General features: G+C 56.3%; 1 protein-coding gene across 2 annotated transcripts; it reads left to right on the top strand.

Moving 5' to 3' along the window:
- The first annotated feature begins 80 nt into the window (after positions 1 to 80).
- Positions 81 to 23,276, top strand: LOC125685429 (SAP domain containing ribonucleoprotein). 2 transcript variants are annotated; one of them, XM_048928441.1, is made up of 11 exons: positions 81 to 190; positions 631 to 730; positions 956 to 1,002; positions 2,575 to 2,642; positions 3,975 to 4,026; positions 6,050 to 6,123; positions 6,404 to 6,432; positions 6,814 to 6,839; positions 7,548 to 7,616; positions 20,445 to 20,534; positions 21,873 to 23,276. In XM_048928441.1, the coding sequence occupies exons 1-11, from the start codon at positions 155 to 157 to the stop codon at positions 21,912 to 21,914; spliced, it is 633 nt and encodes a 210-aa protein (XP_048784398.1). In that variant the 5' UTR covers positions 81 to 154; the 3' UTR covers positions 21,915 to 23,276. The 2 variants fall into 2 exon arrangements, with proteins under 2 accessions (XP_048784398.1, XP_048784399.1); XM_048928442.1 differs by lacking the exon at positions 7,548 to 7,616.
- The last annotated feature ends 3,943 nt before the right edge of the window (positions 23,277 to 27,219 follow it).

The raw sequence follows: 27,219 nt of genomic DNA, 5'->3' as shown, positions 1-27,219 counted from the left end.
CAATAGCGAGCTCGAGGAGCCAGCGAGATCCGACCAATCGCAAGGAGCGATGTTGAACCGCGGTTTGAAATCACCCGTTCAGAAAGCGCAGCTGTGATTGGGCTGTGAGCTGCCGGCGGGGGCGGAGCCGGCAGCGGGCTGTGGGGGCGACAAGATGGCGGCGGAGACCGTGGAGCTCCACAAGTTGAAGGTAGCGGCGGCTGCTCCGCTCCTAACGGCAGCCCTGCGGCTCGGGCATCGCTTCCCACGCCCAGAGGTCTTTGCTGTATCTGGGCCTTGGCTCCCAACGCGCTCAGGTCCCGGGGCTGCCGCCGGTAACGGGGCTGTGGGGGAGGTCGGGCCTTGGAGGCGCTCCGGTTCCGCCCTGTGGCCGCGGGGCCGCGCTCTGCTCGGCCTCGGTTCGACCCGGTGCCCTTCGCGAGGCTTCGGTCCCCGTCTGCGGGCGCCGGTGGGTGAGCCTGGGCCTGGCCCCGTGAGTGGGGAAGGAGGAGGAAGGAGCCAGAAGAGCTCCTTACAAAGGGGGTGAACAAGCGGTGGCTTTGCGGTGTGTTATCGCACCTCGTGTTCCTCGCGGTGTTTGTGCCTGGGAGCGAATCACGCGTGCTGACGGGCTGCTCTCCTTCCCTGCAGTTGGCCGAGCTGAAGCAGGAGTGCCTCGCCCGCGGGCTGGAGGCGAAGGGCAACAAGCAGGATCTGATCAACAGGCTGCAGGCCTACCTGGAGGAGCACGGTGGGTACCCAGAGCGCTGGGATTTCCATCCCCCCACCCCCCGTGGGCAGTTTGCGTGCTGAAAGAGCCCCCAGGCTTCAGCTGTTGTGTGGGAGTGCTGGTGGGAGTGCTTTGCTGCGGTGTGGCTTCTCAGCTCCCCGTTTTATCAGCAAGGCTTGATCCGAGAAGCCGAAAGTATCGCTGAGTGATTTGTGTCGGCGGTTGATGCATTGTTTTCTTCTTTAGCTGAAGAAGAAGCAAACGAAGAGGATGTTCTGGGAGAAGAAATAGAGGTAAAGCTGCGGGACGGGCTGTTGCGTTGGCGGCGTTTGGCCTCTGGGTGGCTGTGTTGGGCATGGAGAGAGCGGTGCAGCGAGCCGCGGCAGCGCAGGAGCTCCGCTGTGTTCGAAGCACTGCTGAGCTTCGCTGTTGGATCTGAACCGGCTGGTTTCGGTGCTGGAGGATCCGTGCTGCCCTGTTTGCATGGAGTGTGTGGTGGTGTGGGGGTTTCATAGAATCATCATAGAATGGCCTGGGTTGAAAAGGACCACAATGATCATCAGTTCCAACCCCTGCTGTGTGCAGGTCGCCAACCAGCAGCCCAGGCTGCCCGGAGCCACATCCAGCCTGGCCTTGAATGCCTGCAGGGATGGGGCATCCACAGCCTCCTTGGGCAGCCTGTTCCAGTGCATCACCACCCTGTGTGAAAAACTTCCTCCTCATATCCAACCCAAACCTCCCTGGCTCACTTTAAAACCATTCCCCTTGTCCCATCACCACCCACGCTCACAAACAGCCGTTCCCCCTCCTGTTTATCCGCTCCCTTCACGTGCTGGAAGGCCACCATGAGGTCTCCCCACAGCCTTCTCTTCTCCAAGCTAAACAAACCCAGTTCCCTGTTTCTTCATAGGAGAGCTGCTCCAAAGTTTCTGGAAGAGTCTGTGGTCGTGGTGTGTGGCTGCTGTTTCAGGAGGGGGAATTCTGCCTCTTTTCAGGAGTTGTGCTGTTGTTCTGTGTTTGCTGTTAACAGCAAATGTCAGTTGGGGCGTGCTGTGCTCTTAGCAAGGAGGCCCTGACACCAAATTGGTGCCCTGCATGTTGGCTGAGCTGGTCTGCAGGAGGGAGTGAGCCTCAAAACTGAAGCTTTATGTTCTGGGCGGTGCAGAGATCCTGGCTGGAAGAGTTGTCTGTGCTGAAAGCACCAGCAGAAAGCAGCTCTGCTGCTCAGCACACAGCTCTGCAGGGATGTGTGCAGCTTATGGGAGCTTTGTCCTGTTGTGTGTGAAGTTGTTGGTGGGAGAAGTGAAAGGGCCTTACCAGAGGAGCAGCAGACACAGAGCGTGAGCACTGTCGGGTTCTGATGCTCTTTGCTGGTTCTGCTTGCGGGCTTGAGAATGTCTCAATTGGGATAATTTCCTAAGCCTGTCAGTGCCAAGCTTTTTGGTGAGTCTTTGGGGGCTAAAAAGAGAAGAAAAAGAAGAGAACAAGCAATTAATGTCCATAGGATTGCTCATATGCTGGTAGATGAAGGCTGTCAGCACCTAATGTTGCTTCTCACTGCACGCTTTGCCTTGTTGGGCAGTCAGAGCCCACTGGGGGGGAGGAGAGGAGATTTCAAGCACAGGAGCCCTTCAAGTGGGAGACAGCAGCATGGGGAGGCACAGCTGCTCGGGTTCCTTGGTGACGTGTGGTCTTAGCAGCTGCAGTAGCATGAAATTCAGAAACCTAAGGGTATGGTCAGGCTGAACTGCAGCACATTGCCTCCGAGAACCCAGAAGACCTGGTGCTGCCCTTGCTGTGACGCTTTGCTGCTGCTCAGCTGGCTGGGAAGCTCTCTGACCTCCTCCCAACTCGTTGCTTTGCAGGAAGAAGAGCAGAAACCGGCGGAGCCACCCACCAAAGTGGAGGAGCCTCCTGTAAAATCACCTGATGTGTAACTATCCTTTCTGCTCAATCCAAAACCCGTGGGGAGCGCTGTCACACGAGAGGTGCATGGCAGGGCAGAGCTCTGCCTGCCCCAAACGCTTGCAGGCTCTTTTCAGGGCTCGGTGAGACCGTCCTGTGGCTGGAGGGGCTGCAGCAAGGGGAGCTGGAGTTCTGTGGCCTGATGGCTTTGCTGGGGGAGCTGTGTGAGAGCCCTGAGCGCGGGGAGCGTGCCTGGCCCCAGCCAAATTGCTTCCTGTGAAAGTGTCATTAAACCATTACTACCTTTCAGGGCATAAAATGAGAAACCTGTCCAGGAATCTGGAACAAAAGCAGCGCGTTTTTCTAAATGGGAGACCTTAATGAGGCTGGCTGTGACCTACTGTTTTATGGGAGTTTTTTAGAGGAGGATGATGCTATTTCGTTTAGCCTGGGAACTTCCGAACTTTGTCTCTTCCTCCTTTGTTTTCCCCCCCTCGAGCCTGAGCTCTGTTTTCTGAGCATAAACTTTAGAGCACGCCCACTCCATTATATTTTTGTTCGGTCTTTTTACTGGTCCTGCTGTTGTCAGCTGCACATTGTTCAGGAAGTGTGTGTTTGAAATGGAGCCTGAGCCCAGGACGCTGCTGCTGACCTGGGGAGAGCTGCCTGGGGCTGTCCCATGAACTAGAACAGAATGATCCTTTGTATTTCAGGGCCATAAAGGAATAAAGCTTCTCAGGGCATGCAGTTGAGACTTTGGGCTGCTAGCAGGAGCTGAATGTTGCCCTTAAGAGCTTTAAGATGTGCAGGAGATTGTTCCTGGGTTGCGGATCCACGGCCTCTCGCTGTATTAAACCCACCCCGTGTGCTCCTGCAGCACCCCACTGAAATTGCAGGCTGTTCCTCGTGCCTTAAACTGGGTTCATTTCTCTCTCCAAGCCTTTGTGGAGAGCAGATGTGAGTGCTGAGGGTGGATCTTGTGGTTTGTGGTCTTCTGGGGCCTCCAGCTTGTCTCCCATCTTCACTAAAGGAGCTCAGGGGTGCTGAAGGCAGTTGCTGAGCTAGGAGGAGAACTGGTGGCTGCATCTTCACCAGCTCCTTTGTTTCCCTGCACACCTCAGACTTGACTTGCGAGCTTCACAGGCTTCAGACTCCAGCATCGCTATCAGGGCTCTCAGCCTGCTGCTTTAACAGGGATGCTGGCTTGGGGCTGCTGTCCTCTTGAGAGCAGAGCCTCACTTGAGGCTGGGGTTCCCCAGAGGTGGGGTTGAGGAGGGGAGCCCCGGTCTGCCTCCCGCTCAGGTGTGATGTGAAGCTGTTGGGAATTCTGACTGATGTTTCTCTTTTCCAACACCTGTAGGAGCACGGAAAAGAAAGTAGTGAAAATAACATCAGAAATCTCACAGATGGAGGTAAGCTTCCTTCTGCTACTTCACCCTCATTCCCCAGCTATCGCTTGGCTTGTTGCTTCATTCAGAATCTCTTTTGTACGTTGCTGAGGCTGTGTTTCCGTTGCAAACCATTATTTTGGCTTGGTTAATTAGTTGGTTATTAATGACCAGGCTGAGCTAGCAGCCTGCTGACCCCCAGCACGTTCTGTTTTGTGGTCTGACGGAGTGCTTCTCTCAGCTGTCTGGAGCTGCATTCCTCCTCGCTGCCATTTCTATCTGCCCCCAGCCAGCTGACCCTACAGCAATCTTTCCAGCTTAGAGATGAGCTGAGCTGCTCCTGGTGCATCCTTCCATTGCAGACGTGACTTAGCCTGATGGATTTGCACTGTCCTGTTGTAACTTCACTGTCTAAATTGTGCTTCCCTTCCTGCTGCTGGGAGCACGCAGCGTTCCATGCAGAGATGCCCATCTCTGTCCCTTGGGGCTTGCTGCAAGCCTGCTTGCTTCAAACACAAAACTACAAAGCTTTGCTGAGGTTATCCTTCATCCTTCAGGGAGTAATGGGTTTGGGAAGCACTAGCAGATCATCTCATCTTTATCTTCTGTAGCTTTGCCACTTGTATTTGCTGGGTTTACTTCAAACAAACACTCTTAGAAGCCACTGATTCCTATGGGAAAGCTTTGTGGAGCTTGGAGTTTCAGGAATCTCGCTCTGGTTCTCTAATCACCCCCCCCCCCATTTTAGTTTCCCACTCATGCTCCGTAAGAAAGCAGTCAGTATGAAAACATGATTCTTGTCTTCCTGCTGTTCGCTGCTGCTTTGGAGCTCTAATCTCCTGTTTGGGACAGGATCATTTCCACAGCAACCAGGGCCGTGTCGCAAGCAGAGGATTATGACCTCAGCTGAAGGAGTAATGAAGAGAAATGTGGTACCTGATGGAGGATCGATGCTCCCCTGCGATTTGGGGCTGCCCTTGGCCATAGCTGCTTAAAGAGCTCATTAACAGATCTGCTGACGTTACACTCTCATCCTTTGGGGTTTTTTCCCCTCGAATTCCATAGAGCCAATTCACAGGAAGGCCACTTCTTGTGAGGCTGTGTGGATTGGGTGCCTTTCAGCATCACTGACATCTTTTAGAAGAGGACAGAGCTGTTTCTCCCTATGGCGCACTGTGGATTATCGGAGGTCGGCTGCTCCAGGAAACAGTGCAGGAAATAGTGCAGGAAATATGGACCATTTCATCCATCACTGGCAGGGAAGCCCAACCAATCTCTGCCAATCCCCAAGCCTGCTCTTGTTGAGGCTGTTGCTGTGCCACACACATTTAATGCTTCTAAACATCAGAACCCCTGGGATTGCCAGGAGAAGGTCTGCATTTAGGCATTGTACGATTAACTGAACGTTAACTGGGTTTGGTTTACCTGTTCTCAGCAATAAGCTGAATATTGAAAGACTTCATTCGTTGGTGGAAGGTCAGGGGGGTTCTTTCTTGGTGGGGTGACCTGAGCTGTGCTGCCACCGCCTGCTTTTGGGCTGTTGATCCAACAGGGCCTTTGTGTGGCCGCCCACTATCATGTATTTCTTTTGGATATCCATCAAAGAGCATGGATAAGGAAGTGTGCTTTGAGCTGTCTTTCAAGTGACTTCTCAGCTTCGGTGCCGACACCGTTAGGGGAGCCGTTCCTACTCCATCTGTTCCAAACGTTTATGTTTTGATGCAGATGTTTATTGCGCTCCTCGCTGAGCTTTTGGCCAAAGGAAATGTTTCCCTGAAAATCCTATCTGTTTCTCTAACCTCTAAAACACCAAACGCATTTCTGGGCCCTTGTGTAACAAGAAAATGTGAGATATTTCCTTTCGGCCTTTGAGGGCATTTGGATGTTTTTTGGTGCTTCTGCCATTCCCAAGCCTCTCCGTGTCTCAGGCACGTGCGCATGGAGGCGTTCGCCCATCCTGCATTCAGTCTGTGCCTCTTCCCGTTTCCTTTCCATAGGCTTTGAGTCCTCACTCTCCTTCTCTGGATTCTTTCTCTCCCACCTGCAGAGAATGCAGAAGAGGGCCGAGCGCTTCAACGTCCCCGTGAGCCTGGAGAGCAAGAAGGCAGCGCGCGCGGCTCGGTGAGTGCCCCGTTCCCACCTGGCGCAGGCAGCAGTTGTGTTGCTGCCACGTGGCTCTTTCTCCTTGCAAATAAGTGAGGAATTGCTGTTGGCACACAGGAGTTTCTGTGGTGGTTCCGTTAGCCAGTAATTCCCAGCTCCTCTCAATGGGTTTCACTGAGGTACGCTTAAGAAAAGCCTTTGGAGGAAGAATTCGTGTTGTGCTTGCTGAAGCCTTGATGTGTCAGATACCCACCTCGTGTTTGCTTGGGTCTCACTGAGCTCTATTTACTTTCTGCAGGTTTGGTTTGGCCACAGTTTCGACAAAAGGTGAGAAGGTGAAGCAGAACCAATTAATGGAGTGACCTTACTGCAAATATTTATTTATTCCTGGGAAAGAAAAAGTCGCTGGTGAGGCTGTCTTTGTTTTAGCGTCTGTCCACAGCCAGGGTTTCTGAGCAGAAAGTGTAGAGTTGGGATGAGAAGCGTGGGTAAAAGGGTGGGAAAAGCTGACCTGGGGATGAAATTTGGTGACTCGCCCTTGAGTGAATGATAAACTGGGAGAAATGGGGCAGCAGTTCTTCACCAGCTGCTGGTCAGACTGGCGCGTGCTTCCAGCGGTGCTGTGACTTCACTGCTCCTCTTTTCAGATAATTTACTGTTCCAGGTGTTTGTTCTCTAACGGAGTTTTCTGTTTTCTTCTCATCTCAGGCCTCTCTGCAGACAGCAAACCTACGGTAAGAGATGCTTCTTGTTCCTAAATTTCCTCTGCTCAGGCTCTTAATGCGGCTTGTCGTTTGTGCAAAGAAGTTCCTGCCTGTGGGAGTAAACCGGGCCATCAAAATGGTCCAAGAACAACATCTGTAGAGTGGCAGCTGATGAAGTTGCCTACCTGGATGTTGTGCTTGCATCGACTTCATAGGTTCCCGTCCCTCTACAGTGTTTGGCAGGAAAATCCCAGGCAGGCTGGGTGCTGTGCTTGGTCATGGCAGCGGATGTGATGAGTTTTGGAAGAGAGAGGGTGCAGCAGCAGCTCCTTAACCTGCAGCAGGCAGAGAGCAGTGACGAGTGCAGGAGCACTGGCAGGATTGCCCGAGGAGCTTTGTTTGCTGGTGGTGGAGGCCGTGCTGCTTCAGGGCCGCTGTCGGGTCCGGCAGGGAGCTGCCAGGTGCAGCAGGCTCACAGGAGCAGCCTGAATCTGCCGGCCCTTCAGGAGAGGACAGGCAGCACGGCGTTTGCCCTTTGGTTGTTGTGAGCAGTGTGGGGCTGCTCCGTCTGGGTTCTGCCTTCAGGCCCAGCTTCCCAACAGCACCGGCTGAGTTTTGGGGGAGCGCAGCACCGGGGTTTTATTCTGGGGGCTGCAGCGCACGGTTTCTCCTGGCAGAGCCTTTTCCCTGCGGCGCGAGCGACAGCGATTTAAAAATCAGTTTCCTGTGTCTTTGTAGGTAAACATGGATAAATTAAAGGAAAGGGCTCAGAGGTTTGGTTTGAATGTCTCCTCGCTCTCCAAGAAGGTAAGGTGCATTGGCCTCCAGGACACACTTTGCACCTCCGGAGGAGCCCAGGGCTCATAGCACACAGTTCAAAGCCTCCTCGCTGCTGGAGCTTTTACGTCGTGTTATTAATGCAGCAGTGTGGGCTCCGGGCCCCGGGAGACTCATGTCAACATCGTTTCCTTCATCTTTCCCTCTGTTTGTTTTGCGTGAGGCTTAATACGGTGCGGAGAAAGTTGTGACGGGTGAACAGAGGTGTTGAATTCTAAGGTGATTGGTCTGGTTTGGACGTGGGAAGGGAGGCCGTGTAGCAGGCTGCGTAATTTGGTTTGTTTTCGGGTGTTTCTGTGTAAGTGCACATTTCTGACTGGGGGTAGAAGCCAGGTCTGTAAAGAGCAAGGTAATGAGCTCTCTGAAGAGCTCCCTGGTACCTCTTTGAAGTACAAATGAGGTGAATTTTGGAGGGGGATGAATTCGGTCTGGAAGCTTTGGGGAAATACCACCAAGCTTCTGAGCGTGGTCTCCCTCCAGTCCTTGTGTGTAGCAGCTGGTTTCATTGATAGCTTTGTGTGTTGGGAAGGGGGCTGAGGGGCAGGGGGCTGAGGGGCAGGGGGCTGAGGGGCAGGCAGCAGGGCGTGCTGGGGACACACGTGGCTGTGATCATTCCCTGATGAGCCAGGATGAGGTGAGTGCAGCCCGTTTGGGTAAAACGGGAGGAAGGATCAAACATGCAGTGAGATGAGAGTGGCGTCCTGCGTGCCTCCTGAATGGAAGCAGCCCCGTTCCTCTGCTGGCTTTTAGCAGCCCTGGTGCTGCAGCACTGCTCGGAAATAGTGGGGAATGAAAGCAAATTGTCCAGTGATAACAGCTGGGTGATGTTGGCATGGAGACTTGTCCTCTCGATCTGGAAAGGGTAAGAGCTTGGGGAGGTTGATCTTCCTTCATCCCTGCGAAATGAGCCCCTCTCCTCCTCGGGGGGATGGAGTTGACCTTTTTTGCTGCCTGTTTCTCTATGTATGAGCGTTCCGCTTTATTCCACCGGCCCTGAGAATTCACTGATGTAGAAAATATCTGGCATTGGAGGTCGCTGTTTCCCAGCACCCCCCCACCCGCCCCCCTCCCTCCTTCCCTCCCCTGTCCTCCCTTTGGGGGTGGGGGAAGGAGGGCAGTGCATTAAAGCCGGGATACATGGAGCTCAGGGTGAGAGGCTGCTCAAACATCATTAACCCTGTCACCAGGAGCTCCCATTTTTCAGGAGGAATATATGCCTTGTCAATGTTTTACGGCCGTGGCCTTCTATGGGCAGGCCTGCGTGTCCACAGCTCAACAGCGGGGCAGCAGGGAGCGAAAACCCCAAACCCCAGGGCACAAAGCGGGGGCTCCCTGAGCTCTGCGTGCTGCTGAGCTGCTGCTGCATGGATGGAGGCTCAGCAGCAGGGCAGTGCCGTGCCCAGGGCCGCAGCAGCTCACCCTGCAGCTTCCCCACTCGGCCTTTGTGCCCACCTCACTGCTCTGTGTCCTTTTATTCCTATTTATTTTTTGGGGGGGGGGCTTTGCTCCACCAGGAAGTCGAGTTCACGGGCTTAGAAGCGGCTTCTCCCACTGAGCGGAACACACTCGCATTCCTGGGAGGAAGATTATTGGTTACTTTAATTAGCTGGTAGCATTGTGCTTCCCACCTGGGTGTTCTTTATAGCTTTTCATTACGGGGGAGCCTGGTGGTGGCGAATGTTTACATGGGGTCTTGGCAGGTTTTTATACCCTGCGTTGCAGCACAAAAAAAAAAGAAAAAAAGCCAACAAAAGAAAAACAACAACAAAAAACCCCCCCAACTTTACAATAAACCATTGTCTCTGCGGAGCCACACTTCATTTCCCATTCAAATTGGTTTGGGGAGGGGTAGGGATGCGAGGGGGAGAATCGTAACTAAGGGGGGATTTCAGCCCCGCTGTGAGCAGGGAGCAAATGCAGCGCTGCGTTAGTGGCTGTGAACTCATCTGTAGCTTTGAACCCCCCCCTTCCCCCTCTGTTAGCCCTCTGGGGTAGAAATCTTTCAAGTTGAAAATCCTCTTCCTCTCTGCCCAAAGGGGGAAGCGAGAGCGCGGCGCTGGAGCAGGGCAGGGAGCTGGGCTGCATGGGAGCAAGAGAGGCAGGTGCTCATTTGTCTCAAGGCAGCGCAGGGCCATCAAATTAATTTCTAAAATAAATCAAGCAAGCGTTTATCTCCCCGTAGCACCGACTCTCCCCTCCGAGGCCTCCTGTTAAAGCGCACGCTCTTCTGACCCACGGCTCCCATCCCTTGACTCCTGTTAGCTGTACTTAACCCCCCACACTTGTAAATGTTCCCTCTCTGCGGCAGCTGCTCCCTGTGCCGCTCGGCTCCGCTCCCCAGGGGAGGGATGTGGAGCTCCGTGTTTTATATGCAGGGTTGGATGCTGCAGAGGGGGTTGCCCACGCTGCGGCCGTGGTTCAGAAGCATCTCTCCGAGGGGATGCTTTGCTCTTTATGTATAAAATAGTCTCATAAGTCTCCCGCTGAGGAAGCGCTGGCACCAAATGGATCGCGAGAGCCCCCGGGAGAGCATAAAAGCTCTGTTTGCCACCTTTGTGTGACATTATCAAATACCTTCCTGGATCCGAACAGATGACCAAAATAATTGGCTTTTCTATCTCCTCCTTGACGCCGAGGTCTCAAACTGCCTCGCGAAGCAATTAGCTGATTAACCCTCCTCTGTTCGAGGCCGGGCGCGGGGAGGTGAGGCTGGGGGGGTCGTTGGGAGTCCGGAGGGCATCCCTGGGCTGCAGGGAACAAAGGATCCCGGGGGGATGTGCGCTGCCAGCCCCGTTCTCACCATCCCTGGGTGACTTTTTGGGTAGGACGGGGGGTTCTGTGCTGAGGGCTGCCCTCAGCGGCGCCCTTATTGGCCACGGACCCCCTTGGGGAACTTCACTTGCGTTGGCAGAGCTGTTAGCCTTCCATTTTGCTGCTGGAGTGCAGCAACACCGGGCTGTGAGCAGCAGCGAGAGGATGGCTGGGAAGAGTTAACGTTTTAATGCGTCCATCAGTCACGGCTGTAGGTTAACACTGCTTTAATTCTCGTTAATGAGAGCTTATTTCTCATGCGGCAGCTGAGAACCGCTGTGCGCGCTGCCTGCTATTAGCCGAGGAGAGCTGGCCTGCTGCTGCCTGACGTCGGCGTGGGGATGGGGGAGAGCAGGGGGCAGGAGAGCAGGGAAAGTTGTGTGTATACAAAATACTGGAATGAGAGAGGGAGAGAAAACAGTTGGCTGAATTGTTTGGCTTCCAGCGAGCTTTGCGGCAACGTGCTGAGGAGAGGAATCCTTTTCCTGGAGAGTTTTTTCTGCCTGCCATCTTTCCAAACAACCCCTGCCAACCTCTGGAGGGGAAACAACCGCCGGGGAAGCAGGGAGGAGGCGGTGGGGAGAAGTGCTGATGTTGGCAGAGAGGAAAGGGATCGGTGGGAGAGGAGGGTTGCTTCTGGTTGACACCAGGGCCAGCGCAGTCCGTGGTGCCGTGCGCCGGCAGCTCTGAGCAGCGCGACTGATTCCTGCGGTCGGTTTGTCCTCAAGAAATGAGTCTTGCTGTCTCTCCCGCTCGGCCTGAGGGGGCACATCCACCCCTCTGTAATTTCCTCTCCCCACACTTCTCTATTTCTGGCTGCTGCGGGCTTTGTGTTGCTCTGCTCTGCGTCTTCTGCGCTGGGATGCAGAGCCTGCTTCCCTGGGTTGGAACCCAGGCACTTCTCTTCCACTTCTGAATGCATCTGGGGCATCTTAAGAGCTACTTTAGGTAATTTTCAGAGGGTTTTCTCTCTCCCTCTGAGCTGGACCAGTCGTAACTAAGGCAGCTGCATTTAGAGGGGGGGGGAGGGGAGGGTTGAAAATTGCCTTCGTTTCACTTTTTAAAGAACTAAAACACATTGCATGCATTTGCACGTTAGAAAAACTTTTCAGCAGGAAGCAGAAACTAGGTCAGAATAAAAGAATGCAGCCAGAACGTGTGCGAGCAAAGTCAGAACTGTCCCAGTGCAACGCAACGGCCCTCGCAAGGAGCGTGCTGCAGGCTGACAGCAGCCCCTGCAAACTGCAGGAATGCTTCTGGAGCAGATGGCTCCGAGGTGCTCAGTGCCTTTTGGCATCACTTGTGCTGAACAAGTGGCTGGGAAGGGTGTAGATAGGAAGGGAAGCTTCGGTCTTCGAGGGATGCTCCATCCCAGCTGCCGTGCTTCTGCAGGTAAACGCTGGCAACTTCCATGTGAGGATTGATGGGGAGCCTTGGAAGGCTCCCAGGCTGCTGGGGGGCTTTGGCTGCGTGCAGCACCGTGCTGATCTCACTGCCTCTGCTTCCCCCCCGGCCCTGCACAGCGATGTCACCCCGAGCAGAGCAGCTGAATGCGGCCTGCCGGGCTAAGATAATGGGAAGTGACAAGGTGAAGAATAGTGCTGGCGGCCGGGGGCGTCGTGGTGCGAGGGTGCTGCGCGGCCCCTGCCCCCTCCTGGGGTGCCCTGGGGGGAGGCTGTGCGTCCTGGCTTGGGCTGCGCGCTCCTGGTGCCGCCGGTGGGTGTGCAGCCCCTTCCTGCCTCCAAGTCCCGCAGCTGAGCCGCGCTGAGGATGTGGCTGCGGGACGGGGGGCTGAGCAGAGCCTGCAGTGCAGACCCAAAGGACGCTTCCCCTAGGCTGTGATCCGGGGGGAAGTAAGATCTGAGATGGAGAGGCGAACGCAGAGATGGGGCAGACTTTATTTTTGGTCCTTCTGTGGGTTTTTATTTTAAAGACGAAGCAACCGTTTCCCCAGGAGAGGCTGTGGCGCCTTCTCTGCTGGCACAGTGACCTCTGGCCAAGGCAGTGCAATAACCCCCCCCGGGAGCAGGGGTGCATTGTGGCTTCCAGCCCCTGGGCCCTGTGGTCCAGCCTGTGGCATTGTGCAAGAGAAGGAAGCTCTCTTCTTTCCTAGAAGGCGTATTCCCCTGTGGATTTCCAATAACACCAAGCTGGTACGCAGGGGAGAAAATAATAACACAGTGGGCTTGTTGCTAGAAGGAAGAAGCACGGTGCAGTGCTATTGAGCTGGAGGTCACAGAACCATGGGATGGTTTGGGAGGAGCCTCACGGATCATCGTGCGTTGCTCCTGTTTTGGTGAATGGCTCGGGCTAATAGGAAGTAGTGAGATGAAGGTGTGACACTCAGGTGTGTGGTGGGAAGCTACCAGCAATGCTTTCCAGGTGGGAGAAATAGAGGGGCAGTTCCAGGTTGGCTGTGCCTGTGGGGCTGTGCTGAGCTGCCCCGTGCCTCCCCACAGCTCCCAGTGTTCTGCTGCCTCTATGCACTGTTCTGTTGCACTCTGTGTCCTGTTCTGCTCTTGGTTTTGTTCCTTATCTGTCAGACATCTGAATCCTGGAGCTCCTGGCTCTGCAGAGCAGCGTTGTGCAGTGTTCTTGCTGGCTTCCCCATGCATCAGACAGAGGTGGTGCTGCCCTTGTGTTGGACGGTGCTCAATTCCTGGTGCCACAGGAGCACGCGTGGCCGAGCCATAGAATCATAGAATGGCCTGTGTTGAAAAGGACCCCGAAGATCATTGAGTTCCAACCCCTGCCATGCGCAGGGTCAGCAACCAGGCTTCCCAGAGCCACGTCCAGCCTGGCCTTGAATGCCTCCAGGTCTGGGGCATCCGCAGCCTCCTTGTGCAACCTGTTCCAGAGCTTCACCATCTCTGAGTGAAGTCCTGAAGGCGCAGTGCTGTGGGAAGGGGCAGAGCTGGGTGCTGAGTGGGGCTGTGTGGCTCCTCGGAGCCTTTGCACGCCCAGCATTTCCCCAGCCTGTTGCAGGGCCTGTGTGCTCTCCTGTTGCCTTTTAGTGGAGATTTGGGTTGCTTGCTCCCGGCAGAACATCTCGTGCCCTTGCACAGCTGATAGCTCTGTGGTTTCTGTTATCTCCTCAGTGCTCACACAGCACCACGTGCTGTTTTCTCTGCCCTTGCCCCAAGCAGGACGATAACGCAGCCCTCAGAGACGCCCTTTGCTCGACTCCCCATAGGAGCGTGGTTTTGGCAGCGGTGCCCCCCCAGCTCCCCATGGCCCTGCAGGACCATTCCCCAACCCCTGCTCTGGGGGAAGAGCTGTTGTGAAAGCCCAAACCCACCAAGCACAGCACCCAGCTGCCCTCACCTCCGTCTTCTGCCGACTCGGCAGTAATTTGGTGTTTGCAATGACCCCTTTCTCAGCTCCCCCCCAGCCCTTTGCTCGCACTGACACACAGCCACGATGTCATTTTTAAAAACAAATGACGAGAGAGCTGCGAGGGGTCAGCAGGACTCCTGATCCTGTATTTATCCCCGGTGCTGTCTGAAAAGGATTTGCGTCCCTAACAAACCTTTAGGGAGTGGCGAAGGGCTCGCTCCAAGGGAAGACAATGCTGGGGGGGACTCTCTGACCTCACTCTGTCCAGTCATCTGGTTCTTCATTGGTCCCTGCTGTGAAACAGAACTTAGCTTTTGTCTGTAACACAAATACATCTTTTCCCCACCCCCCCTTTCCCCTTCTATTATGGTTCAATCAATGATGTCATTATGTGTGCCATTCAGTGGCTCTTGAACCATTTGGCTGCAGGAATTTGGAGGAGCAGCCCGGGAAGAATGGCAGCACCGCTCCGCTCCCGGCCCTCCGAATGCACTGGGAGCTCAGCAAGAGGAGCAAAGTCACATTGCCCTGAACCCCTCTGGGCTGCAGAGGACAAAAGTAAAAGCAACCCCAGCGCCCCGTGCTGCGCGCAGAGGGGGAGAAGGAGGGCCCTGAGGAATGTTTGTACTGAATTCAACTCGGGGAGGTTTTGCTGAGGATCCCCTCCTTCGCGTTTAATCCATTTAATTAGGATCACTTGGGCAGCTCCTTCTGCTGTTGGGCGCTCAGTGGAGCTGCAGCGCTGACCCTCGGTGGCTTTCGGTGGGGATGTGACACTTGTAGGAGCAGCAGAGAAATGTGGGTGTATGCAAGCAGTCGGTGCACTAAAAGGCATCCCTGGTCTCACTGATTGAGCTGACTTGTTTGCAGACCCTCTCTGGTCACAGCAGAGCTGATGGTTCCCTGCTTTGCAGCATGGGTGCAGGCACTGAGCAGGCTGGGTGCTTCTGAGCAGTGCTTGGAGCTGAGCTGCAGGTTGCTTAGGGGCTGGTGCACCTCGTCCTGAGCTGCTGTTGTTTCAGGGCATAAAAGCGTTGGGGTGTTTCTATGGAGTTGTGGAGGTGTGAGTGGAGCTTCTGGGCCGCTGCTGTGTTTTGGGGCACAGCTGGAGCGGATTTTGGGGATCTGCTGGAGCCAAATCTTTGCAGAGCAGCTGCTCTTTCTCTGGATTCCCCCTGGACTCTCTGAGCACCTCCAGCTTTTAGCAGCAACGGAGAAACCAAATTAAGTGACCATAAAAGATCAAACATGAGGTACTTCTGGAGGGCCTTCAGCCCCTGCCTTTTATCTCTTCTGCTTGAAAGAGGTCCGGAGACTTTGTAGCGTGTGGAGGTGCTGAGCATCCTGCGGGTTCCTCTGGGTGAAGGCTGTGTGTTCCCACTGCTCAGCTGTGCTCAAACCTCTGCAGTTTGTTTTCCTGGCACTTTGCAGAGGGAGATGACCCTGCTGTAGGCTTGGGGTGCTCTGGGTGCTCAGTGCCATTCCTGTAGGGTGGCTGAGCGCCCCAAATCCAACCCTGGGACACCGAACGTCTCTGCAGTGCTCCATCCTCACCTCTCCATGCAGCACAGCTTCAGCTGTGTGCTCTGCTCCTGGAGCCAGCAGTGGGCTCAGGGCAAAGAGGGGCTCAGGGTAAAGTGGGGCTCAGGGCAAAGTGGGGCTCAGGGTAAAGATGGGCTCAGGGTAAAGTGGGGCTCAGGGTAAAGAGGGGCTCAGGTAAAATGGGGCTCAGGGCAAAGTGGGGCTCAGGGCAAAGAGGGGCTCAGGGTAAAATGGGGCTCGGGGTAAAGTGGGGCTCAGGGTAAAGTGGGGCTCGGGTAAAATGGGGCTCAGGGTAAAATGGGGCTCAGGGTAAAGAGGGGCTCAGGTAAAATGGAGCTCAGGGTAAAATGGGGCTCAGGGCAAAGAGGGGCTCAGGTAAAATGGGGCTCAGGGTAAAGTGGGGCTTGGGGCAAAGAGGGGCTCAGGGCAAAGTGGGGCTCAGGGCAAAGTGGGGCTCAGGGTAAAGAGGGGCTCAGGGTAAAGTGGGGCTCAGGTAAAATGGGGCTCAGGGTAAAGTGGCCTCAGGGTAAAGTGGGGCTCAGGGTAAAATGGGGCTCAGGTAAAGTGGGGCTCAGGGCAAAGAGGGGCTCAGGGTAAAGAGGGGCTCAGGGTAAAGTGGGGTTCAGGGTAAAGAGAGGCTCAGGGTAAAGTGGGGCTCAGGGTAAAGTGGGGCTCAGGGTAAAATGGGGCTCAGGGCAAAGAGGGGCTCAGGGCAAAGAGGGGCTCAGGGTAAAGAGAGGCTCAGGGTAAAGAGGGGCTCAGGGTAAAGTGGGGCTCAGGGTAAAGAGGGGCTCAGGTAAAATGGGGCTCAGGGCAAAGAGGGGCTCGGGGTAAAGTGGGGCTCAGGGCAAAGTGGGGCTCAGGGTAAAGTGGGGCTCAGGTAAAATGGGGCTCAGGGCAAAGAGGGGCTCAGGGCAAAGAGGGGCTCAGGTAAAATGGGGCTCAGGGTAAAGAGAGGCTCAGGTAAAATGGGGCTCAGGGTAAAATGGGGCTCAGGGCAAAGAGGGGCTCAGGTAAAATGGGGCTCAGGGTAAAGTGGGGCTTGGGGCAAAGAGGGGCTCAGGGTAAAGTGGGGCTCAGGGTAAAGTGGGGCTGCTCTGCGTCCCCACCGTGATGCCCTTGGTCTCTCTGCAAACCCGTATTTCACTTATTCCTATAGAACCTTTCATCCCTGGGGTTGGTGAGCATGCACCTGGCTGCCCAGGCCTGTAAAGCCTGCAAACGGACCAGAATCAGCTCCCTGAGGGCCAGCAGTGCCACTCTCTGGTTACCATCCCTCTGCCCACCCTTGGGCACACGTGTAGCCGACTGCATAACCTTTCTGTGGGAGCATTCCTCTCCTTTTGGAGAGGCTCCCCACAGCTGTGAGGCACTGACATGGATCCAGGAGCATCCCTTGGGCTGGGGATGTGGCTGTCAGCATCCTGCTGCCCCGTGGTGTGCAGGGAAGGGTTAACACAGCAGCGGTGCGTTGCCGTTTTTGTGCCTGTTGCCTTTGAATAGAAGAGATTTTCTTTTTCTTCTTCTTCTTCTTTTTTTTTTTTTAATCTGGGGCTAATGTGCAATTCAAATGGTGCTCAGGCATCGCCCGATTGCTCCTTTTTAATAACAGCTGGACTCTTTGGGGGGGGGGTTGAAACCTGGACGGTGCCAGGCGATGTCAGCACTGCCTCTGCTCCCACTGTCAGCCCCAGTGTCAAAGCCTCCCTGCCCCAAGCAAGGCAGCTTCGTAACGGGAGAGCATCTGCAAGCAGCTGGAGATGCCATGGAGTGAGAGCCAAGAGATGGGGCAGCGCTCCCAGGGCCTTCTGCCTCCTGCTGCACCTGAGCCGCATTCCTGCCACGTCAGCCCACCTCTGACGTCCAAAGAATGCTTTTCAACTCAACTGCAGGTGCTCTCTTAGCACTTGCCTGCGACTTTTTGGCCCTCCTCCCCCGCTGCTCCCGTTTGGGGCTGAGCATAAAGCTGTGGCTGTGAGACCGCGGCGTTCTGACGTGGGAGAATCTCTGTTCTGCCCTCCCCACCCGTGCTGGGGTCACAGCACGGCGCTGCGGTTGCATCTTTCCCTGTGTGAAGCTGGAAGAGACGAAGGCGCTGAGCGTCGGTCCATCAGAACAGCAGGCGTTGATCCGTGCCGCTCTCTTTCATTGATACGTTGTGTGCCTCTCTGGTGGGGAACCGCTTTGGGCACAACGTCTGCAACAGCTGAAGCTCTTTAATTCTTCCACCTCCTATTAACAGAGCTCTTTCAGCCCTAAATCTGTCCCGGGAAGCAGGACTGTTTGCAGGTGGAGTGAGGGCGGCAGGCAAAGCTTTCCCTCCACTTCAAGTGCCTGTGTGGATCAGTTCCTTCCAGGGAAGGCAGTGGAGGGCGTGCAGAGCATCCCTGTGATCGGCCAGGTGTGGCTGTGGGATGCATGGAGGTCAGGTGTAGAGGGGGGGGGACGCTTTGGAGCCGTGCTGGATCTGCTTTCTGTGGGGCAGAGCTGTGTTTAACGCTGCTGATGTGCACTGAGGTGCTTCAGTCTGTGTCATTGGAGTGGCTGTGTCCGAGCTGTGCTTTTTAGGAGCCATCCCTGTGTACCAGTGACATCAGGGCTCCTCTTGTTGGGGTGTAAGGACATCGATAAGGGCTTTTGCTGTGTGTTCCTGATCCAAGTGGACTCTTTGGAGAGGGGAAGGCTCTGCCCAGCCAACTGAGCTGCACCGTGTGGAGCTGGAGGTGGATGCTGCACTGAGCCCGGATGGTGCTTAGGACCCCGGGTTGTCCTGTGGGCTGCAGTGGGGGTCCCACACCTTCCTGCCCCACGTGGCTCCTGCAGGATGGAGCCTGCGCAGAGAAACAAGCAGGAGAAACGCATACATAGAAACAGATCTCAAAAAGGTGCCGGGCGACAGCTGCACATCCCCGGGTTGGAGTGTTGCTGGGAATAAAACCATCGGTTGCTGTCATTCACCCTCTGGGTATGAAATTGGAAGCCCAGTTACCCTTGAGTGTTTCATAACCTTTACCTTTTGGAGGTCAAGGCCGTGTCATCATTAATCTACCGTCGCCTGAATGCCCCGGGGCTCTGCTTTTCATCCCCCCCATCCGTCATGCTGCTGTGGGATGCAGGAGGGTGAGCAGAAGGGCCCGCGCTGTCCTCATGGAGCCTCGCAGCTCCCCTTCCCCATTTATGGTGAGGATTCTCTGGGCTTCACCTGAAGGTTCAGAACCGTTTCCTCCCCGGGATGCTTTTAATCTGTTGAGGAAGAGGTGCTGTGGCCTCGAGGAGAGGAAGTCGGACACGTGGAGCACCTCCTGCGTGTTGTCCCCAGAGCCAGGCTTCGTTGCTCCTCACCCTCAATGAGCTTCATCTCAAAGCACACACGTGGAGCTGCTGCTGCTCATCCACGTGCCTGCAGCCTGGGTGCTGAGCTGTGGCCGTGGGCAGCGGGGACCCAGGGAGGGTTTCCCCTCTGCTGAGATTCGGGTGTTGGAGAAGATTGGAGCTGAGCATCCCCACGAATCCCATTGCACCTCTGCTGGGCCGCTGCTGGCAGCTCCAGCTCCCATTGCAGGTATCCAGCTGTGCTCCCTGCCCGGCGATCTGCTCCATCCACAGGGCAGCAGCGAGTGCCAGAGCTGCTCCCTGTGCCATGGTAACCATTAATTAATGCCTTTTGGCTTTAAGTCTTCCAGCAGCAGGGGCTGCGATTCTCCCAGGAGAGAAGCGAGCCCGTTTTCAAGCATTTCCTTCCAGCTTTTTGGGAACAAGGAGCGTAAGGACGAGCACCGAGCCTGGGCTTAGCAGTGCTAAGGTCCATCCTGGAGCTCTGCAGCCCCCATCTCTGTGCTCACCACTTCCAGCCTGGGGGTCTGCAATGAGACCCAGGGCTCAGGATGGACACAGCACTGAGCACAGCGCAGATATTTGGGTTCTCCCTTCCTTCCTCTTCACCAGGGCTCAGCAGAGCCGTTCGCTTTGTCCTTGGCTCAAGCTCTCCTCCTCTTCCTCCCCCCCCCCCCCCCGCCTCTTATTGTAGACAAACTACAAAATAACTGAGTGCAGAGGGACGGAGCCGAGGAATAGAGAGGTTAGAAAATAAATCTGACACCCTGCCAGAAAGGTCAGCTTTCCCCACAGATGCTGGTGCACCCATTTGCACGCCGGAGCACGGCCTGGGGGCACTGCCAGGGGTTGATAGATACGGAGATAGCAGCGTTTTGATAGAGGTAATTTTCCTCGGCTGGGTTTCAGCACCCCATGAATCAAAACCTGTCAGCGAGAAGCCAGAGATGGAGTGAAGTTTATTGTACGTGTGTTTGCATCTGACACTGTTGTGCTACGGGGTCAAGTGAGCCGGATCATTAGGGCCGTGTTGATTTAGGACGATGGTTGCACACTGCTTTCCCTGCGGGGCAGTGCTGGAAGCAGGGGGGGTTGTGGTGGGCTTCCCAAAAACAGAAAGAAACCCCACGCAGTCCGGCAGCCCCGTTAAAGCTGCGGCCCTTGGCTCTGTGGTGGGAATGGCTTTGGGGAGCTGGTTTTGACCCTGTGGATGAATGGGGGGGGAGCTGGGATTGGGAGCGGGCTCTTCTTTGTGAAGATGCTGTTTAGAAACGGTGCCCTTGTGGGTTTCGTTCTGCCACGGCGTCACCTGCAGCAGTGGGATGCAGCCGGGGGGGGGCTGAGAGCTGCGAAGTGCCCTTAATGATAGGGGAAATTGTAGCAGCGCTGCAAAGCAATTAGGCAGCCTGGAGAAATGGGCTGAAAGAGGCACGAAAACAGCCGGAGCCAGGAATAAATCCACAGAAAATGGATGCTCTGAGGCTTTTACGGGCAATGATGGCTTTGGCTATTAGCTGTGATCAGGACATCAGCGTGGATGATGGCAGCAGAGGTAAAAAAGCCTCCGGTTTTTGCTGGAGAATGCTGAGAAACGGAGAGCTGAGGGCTCTGGGAAATGTCTGCAGGGGTTTGCTGGAAATTCAGCGTGTCGCAGGGGGTGGCCTCGCCTGCTGCAGCTCCTGGTGATGGGTGAGGGGAGGGGGGATGTGCTTTGCCACCAAACGAACCCCCAGGGCTTTGTCCCCGGGATTAAATCTGCTCCATTCTCTGTGCCAGAGCGAAGAAGACGAGAAACTGAAGAAGAGGAAGGAGCGGTTTGGCATCGTGACGAGTTCAGCCGGGGCTGGAGCCACAGAGGACACAGAGGTAAAGGCCCAAGAGGCGGACGGCAGCCGTGGGGACCCCTCTGCTGCCATTGGGCCCCCACTGAACCGCTGCCCTGTCAGCCCCACGGCCGTCAGCACTGCAGCCTCGTTCCGTGCCTGCATGGACCAGATCTGTGCTCTCCCCTTCCTCGTGCTCCGCAGTTCCTTGTCCTGGCTGCCCCTGAACCTTCTGCTTCCCTTTGGGCGCTGTGGGGGGAGCAAATCCCCGCAGACCCCGTCACGTCATGAAGGTTGCGGTGCTGACCCTGTTTCCAGCTTTCCTCCCTCTCCGCCCCTCGACGCTTCGGTCCTCTGTGTATCCGACCCATCTTTTAAATCCGTCACCTCCTCGGGGCACTCCTGTCCTTTTTCCTCTGTTTTTGTGCCCTGGATTCGTCCCACTCTTGGTGCACATTGTGCAGCTCCTGGCTCGATGTGGGGTCGGTGCAGCTGCGGGGCCCCAAACTGCATCCATGGCACCCACCTACGGACAAAGGGACCCTTTGGGCTGGGGAGAGCCGCTCGTTAACTAACGAGCAAAGCAACGCAGGGTGAGCTGCTGCAACCAGATGGGTCCCCACACAGGGACTGGAGCTGCCCAGAAGGGGACTGCAGCGTTCAGGTGGAGCACGGGGGGCAGGGGGGGGGATTTATTTGCAACCCCAAGCATGGGAGAGCGAGGCCCACGGCGAGGGCCAAGGGAGTCCCTGCTTTTCCGTTAGGTCACTCTGAGATTGTGCCTGGAACAAAAAGGGCTTTTGAGCCGTATTGTGTGCACTCAAATGCACCTTTCCCCTGGAGATTCTTGATTAGGGCTTCTGTTGCCCCGGGGCTATTTATCCTGCTAAAAATTAAGATTTATACGCCTCTCGTGGAGCAGCTTAAAGGCAGATCCGAGAGACGCAATAGTATATTTAATGCATTTTAGTGTGTCCCTCTCACCTTTTCCATGAATAGCAGAGTGTTAACCCTTTGCCCTTTTACATTTCCCACCTCCCCACTGCCTGGAAGGGTTTCGAGGCCTCTGAAGTACTCATTGTTCCCGGCTCAGCTCCTTTGTAGCGCCTTGCCAGCACAATGCGGTGACTCCAGCAGCACTGTATGTCAGGCACTGTATATTTCTGCTCCTGGATTTGGGGCTCTTTGTGCCGGGGGGGGGCAGAAGAAAACCTTCAGGGCCTTTTCCTTCAGGCTGGCTCTGCGTCGCTGCGCTCTGGAAGGAGCTGGAGCCGCCGTGCTGGAGATTGGATGGCAAACCCTCAGCAAATTCTCCATTGGATTACATGAGGTTTGCTCCTCTCGGCCCCGAATTCTCTCACGTCTGCTTCATTTCTTGCAGGCAAAGAAGAGGAAAAGAGCAGAGCGCTTCGGGATCGTCTGATGCCGGCCCCTTCCAGCTGCTCCCTTGGCAGCGTGCATCCGGAGTGCGTGAATCCTTCCCTCTTCCCCACTTCCTCTCACCTCTGTTCCTCGGGTTTTAGCGTTGCGTAGGTAGGGAACCCCCCCTAGTTGTACGATTGCGTTACTTAACTCTTTCGACTCACTAAGTTTTAAGACAAAAAGAACAAGTAGGGCAAAAAGAAGGAGCTGTTGTCACTGCGTTTTGTCAGCCCGGAGCCCTGAGCTGGGAGCTGCTGCCCTCCCTGTGCGCTGCTGAGCTCATGGAGCCCTCGCTGGTTGCCCTTCTGGAGTGGAAGTTCACATTTGCTGCTCGGCAAGGAGCTGCTGCAGCCGTGGCTGCCGTCCCACCCCTGGGTCCTCTCTCCTCCTTGTTTTTAAGGATGGGAGAATGCAGCAGGCAGAGCAGCTCTCGCTGCCTGCCTCGGCGGGGTGAAGCTAATGGGAACTGTCACAGCCAGAATTGCCAATTAACCTTAAATCAAGATCGGTGTCCTAAAACGAGGAGCAAAAAGTAGCCGTGCGTTTGCAAACGGAGCCCATTGCCGTGGCTCCTTTAGGTCCTGCACAGCCCTTCCTTCAGGTCGGCAGCGCGTTTCTCTCCTGAAACACAGCTGCTCCTCCCAGCCGTGGGCTCTGGGCTTCATGTTGCCCCATCTGTGCTTCGGAACCGGCTGCTGCCCAGCTGGGCGCTGCAGAGGCGCCTCTGCTCCAAAGGGAGCCGGGCCAACCGTGCACTCTGCCTGCCGCCCTGCTCCCCATAGCAATCCGCTCCTGCTGCACTCAGCGCAGCTCCGTCCCATGCCTGAAGTCCTCGTGCTGCCTGGCGGCCCGCTGAAGGTGCAGGGTTTGTATTTCTTTCATCACAACGCTGGTGACGCCACCCTCGCTCGGTTCCTTCGGGTCCCGCGCACACGCGGAGCTTTCCAGAGGCCGCGCTCGGTGCTCAGTAAGCAATACGTGTCTGCAGTTTCATACCAGACTCCTCAAACTGCTCCCATTCCACAGCTCTGAGCAATACCTGTGACGTCCATCCCCACCCCGCAGGGCGGCTGTGACCCACAGCTTCGGCCTCCGTGGGGCGAGCGATGTCCAAATGAACCGACGCTGCCCCACGCTTTCCTGGTTTCGTGTAATAACCGTACTCGGATTATTGTTATCAATGGTTGGTTTTTTTTGTATGTGGGATTTTGTAAGACGTATTTTCTATTCGCCTCGTGCTCCTTCTTGCCGGTTCTTCGCTTGGAACGTTTTGTAGTGCGCCAGGGCGAACGCTGCATTTCATTCTCGGTTTCATAATAAAAAGTGCTCCTCCAAGGCAAAAACCCAGGCTCTGTCACTTTGATGTATGGAGCAGCTCAGGGCCAGGGCCGCAGCAGATGGAGCCCTGGCACGGCGCAGGGCCGACGGCCTCGGGGACGACTGCACGCCCTGCAGCTTTGGCCCCGCTGTCGCCCGTCCCTCCGTGGCCCCGCAGCTCCTGGGGTGGCTGGTGGCTCCTCGTGGGCCCCAGGGGAGCCGATGGGGAAGGACGGATGCTTTCGGTACCTGAAGCTTCGTGGCTGTTTTTGCTGCCTTTCAGCTGCTGCTGGGATGGGTTGAACGTCGCAGCGCTGCTGCTGCTCCGGGAGCCGCGGGCTGGAGGTGGTCGGATCCTGAGCCCTCGGGATGGGGAGGAAGGTCGGGCTGCTCCGTGCCGCACATCTCCAGTGGTGCTCAGGGAAAGCTGAGCCTCAGCACCTGCGGTCTCATCTCCTGTCCCTTCTCCAGCTGAGGACCGAGCCCGGGGCTCCCGCTGCCTCCCCTTCCAGAGGCAGAGTGGGATGTGGGGCAGCCCCCAGCCCTGCGCCCTGCTCCTTCCCACACCCTGGGGCTGCGTCCCCCTCCTCCCATTGCCTCCTCCCTGTTGCCTTCTCCCCGTCACCCTCTCCCCGTCACCCCCTCCCCTTTGGGGCTGCGCTCCCCTCGTGGCCCCAGCCCACGGACCCACCCGCAGAGCGGCTCCTCATCCTCCACCCTGCGGCCTTCCCCTCCTGGGCGCAGGGGAGAACCGTTCCGATGGCTCTGCGTTTCAAACACCACCTAATTTATTTTTCCTCTCCGAGCCGGGGGCTGCTCGTGACTAATTTGGGTTGAATAGGAGAAGAAAAAAAGCAGCGGGAGCACAATGAGCGGGGGAAAGTGTGGGAAAGAGAGCGAAAGAAAAGGAGGGCCGGGGAGTGCGGCGTGAGAGCTGCTAACGCTGCGCAGCGCCCAAATTCAGCATGAAGGCACCTTTCACAGCCAACGCTTGGGCTGCGAATGTGAGCAGGATGAGGTCAAGATGAGGGGGTGGGGAGGAGACGGGGGGGTAGAAGGGGTGATGGGGGGCACAGCGGGTTTGGGGGGAGCGGTGCCGGCCCCCCACGGTCGCCCCTGGGTGGGATGGGAAGGACGTCGGTTTGAAGGGGGGGAAAGGAGACAGGAGAGCAGAGCCTGGGTGTGCGTGAGGCCGAGCGCCGGGACCATCGCCACCCATGGGTGCTGTTGGATGTGGCACCGAGTGAAGGGAGATCCGGATCCCATCCCGTGCAAAGCCCTCTCCAAACTCACCGTGTCCAAGGAACCCCAGCGCTGCCCTTCCCTGAAGGTTCCTCCATCCTTTGGCCAGAGGTGGGCTGGCTGTTGCCCTCGAGGTTCTCCCTGCAGCCGAGCAGCTCCAGAGGTGCATCAGCTCCCTGCACACGGAGGTGCTGCAGTCCCATCCCCAAACACCATGGGGCCGACGATTCTGTGGCACCCAGGCAGCAACGGGACGTGGCGAGGCTGTGGGTCCCAGCCGAGCTCCCGTTGGTGCTTTAATTACCACCGGGGCACTCGTTAGGCAGCGGAGGGGAAGGACGGAGCCATATTATGTCATGGTGCGACCGTGGGTGGTCGATCCCTGTCCTAATTTGTCCCCCTCCCGCTTGTCCTGCCCTGGGTTTCAGAATTAGGTCAATGGGGGACTGGGACGTCGTGGGGTGCAGCCGGGAGATGTGAGCAGGACAATGTCTGCTCTCATGGAACTGATATCAGCCCTGCAGTGAGGGGACGGAGCGTGCCGGGCCGTGCTGTGCCGCATCACACCCTGCTGTGCTACACCATAGCAGGTCCAGCAGCATCACACCGTGCTGTGCTACACCATAGCAGGTCCAGCAGTGCCGGGCCGTGCTGTGCTGTGCCACCAAAACCTGTGCTGTGCCACCAAAACCTGTGCTGTGCCACCCCAAATCTGTGCTGTGCCATCAGAATCTGTGCTGTGCCACCCAAATCTGTGCTGTGCCATCAGAATCTGTGCTGTGCCACCCAAATCTGTGCTGTGCCATCGGAATCTGTGCTGTGCCACCAAAACCTGTGCTGTGCCATCAGAATCTGTGCTGTGCCACCCAAATCTGTGCTGTGCCATCAGAATCTGTGCTGTGCCACCCAAATCTGTGCTGTGCCTTCGGAATCCATACTGTGCCGTATCAGAGCATGCCTTGTCACGTCAGGATTTGCCATATTGTGCCGTGCCACACTGTGCTGTGCCTTTAAAATCTGTGCTGTGCCGTATCAGACCTTGCCATGCTATGTCACGCTGTGCCATGCCGTGCCATGCAGTGCCATTGAAATCTGTGCTGTGCCACATCAGGCCATGCCATGTTGTGTTGAGCTGTGCCATGCTGTGTGATGCCATGCTGTGCCATGCAGTGTGATGCCATGCAGTACCATGCTGTGCCATGCTGTGTGATGCCATGCTGTGCCATGTTGTGCCATGCTGTGCCATGCTGTGTGATGCCATGCTGTGCCATGCTGTGCCATGCTGTGCCATGCTGTGTGGTGCCATGCTGTGCCATGTAGTGTGATGCCATGCAGTGTGATGCCATGCAGTGTGATGCCATTGTGTGCCATGCTGTGCCATGCAGTGCCATGCTGTGTGGTGCCATGCTGTGTTATGCTGTGTGATGCCATTTTGTGCCATGCAGTGCCATGCCGCAGGTTCTGCTTTGGTACAGCTGCCATCATGCAGACACTGGAGCCCTATGGGAGCTTCACTGAGGGAAAGCCGCATGCAGAGCAGCCACAGCCTCAGAGCTGCTGCTCCAAAGCCGAGTTCAGGAGTTGCTGAGCAGAGCCAAAACGCAGCAGCATGGAGGTCGGGGCGCACAGTGGGGCTCTGGGGATGGGACCTCAGCTCCGGGACGCAGCACAGGAGGGCCGGGAACCGTATGACCCCACTGCTGTGCTGGATCCGATCCCTCGCGCCCTGCTCCGCTCGTGCCAAAAATCCCACAGCTCCAATCCAACCCTGCGGGCAGCGACCCCTGAGCTCCCCGTCCGCGTGGCCCCGTCCCCTGAGCCCCGCTGTAATTAGCTACGGCATTCCCGGCATTCTGCAGCCCCTAATGAGGCTCCATAAAGGCTGCCCCGCTTGGCTCCTCCAGCCGCATGTAAATCCCAGTGTTGCGGTGCGGGGTGAGGGTTGGGGTCCCTCAACATCGGCTGTTCCCCTCCGTGGGGCAGAGCCACTGAGGAGCGGGGAGGCGATGGCGGTGGCCTGGGCCGGTCCTGTTGGTTCCGGGCATCTTTTTGGGTGGTTTTGCCCCATTGCGTCGGGTTTCCCATCCCTGCGCCCATGCTCTCTGCATCCCCTTGGGGTTGCATCCCACCATGGGGTGAAGGCACTGAGGGGTGGGGATGGGGATGGTCACGGGGAGGTCCCACAACGTTTGGGGTGACGTTGCCCTGCTCTGCTTCTTGGCACATCTTTGGGTACCGGATCCTAAGATCCAAAGCAGAGATTCGGGGCGGCCCAAGGAGAGCGGTGCAGGCAGCAGGGGGGGGATTTGGTCCCCAGCAGAGGGAAGGGAGCGTGGGAAAAATGAGAGGATGAGAGGAAGTGTTTCCAAGAGCTGCAGCCCTTTGGGATGGCCTTGGGGCCGCGGTGACGCAGGGACACAGCATGGGAGCTGGCAGGACGGCAGCTCGAAGCAAAAGTCCATCAGTGCTTTTTTTTTTTCTCCCCTTTTTCCCCCTTTCCCCCCCCCCCCTTTTTTTTTTTTTCTTTCTTTGGTGATGGAGTTCATTGTACCCTACAAAAAGTGCAAAAGGAAAAAAAGAGAAAAGAAGGATGGAAGAGGGGCAGAAGGGGCTGCAAAGGATGTGGCAGGGATGCAGGCAGGGGGTGGATGCGGTACAGAGGCAGCGTGGTTTGTGCAGCACAGAAGGGAGGCCGTCTCTGAGCTCCTTTTCCCATCCCAAAGAGCTCCTGTGCTCTGTTCTGCTGC

This window comes from Lagopus muta, chromosome 28 (assembly GCF_023343835.1).
Source record: "Lagopus muta isolate bLagMut1 chromosome 28, bLagMut1 primary, whole genome shotgun sequence".
NCBI classification, from domain to species: domain Eukaryota; kingdom Metazoa; phylum Chordata; class Aves; order Galliformes; family Phasianidae; genus Lagopus; species Lagopus muta.
The sequence above is the reverse complement of the archived record's forward strand: the minus strand, read 5'-3'. Positions and strand labels throughout refer to the sequence as shown.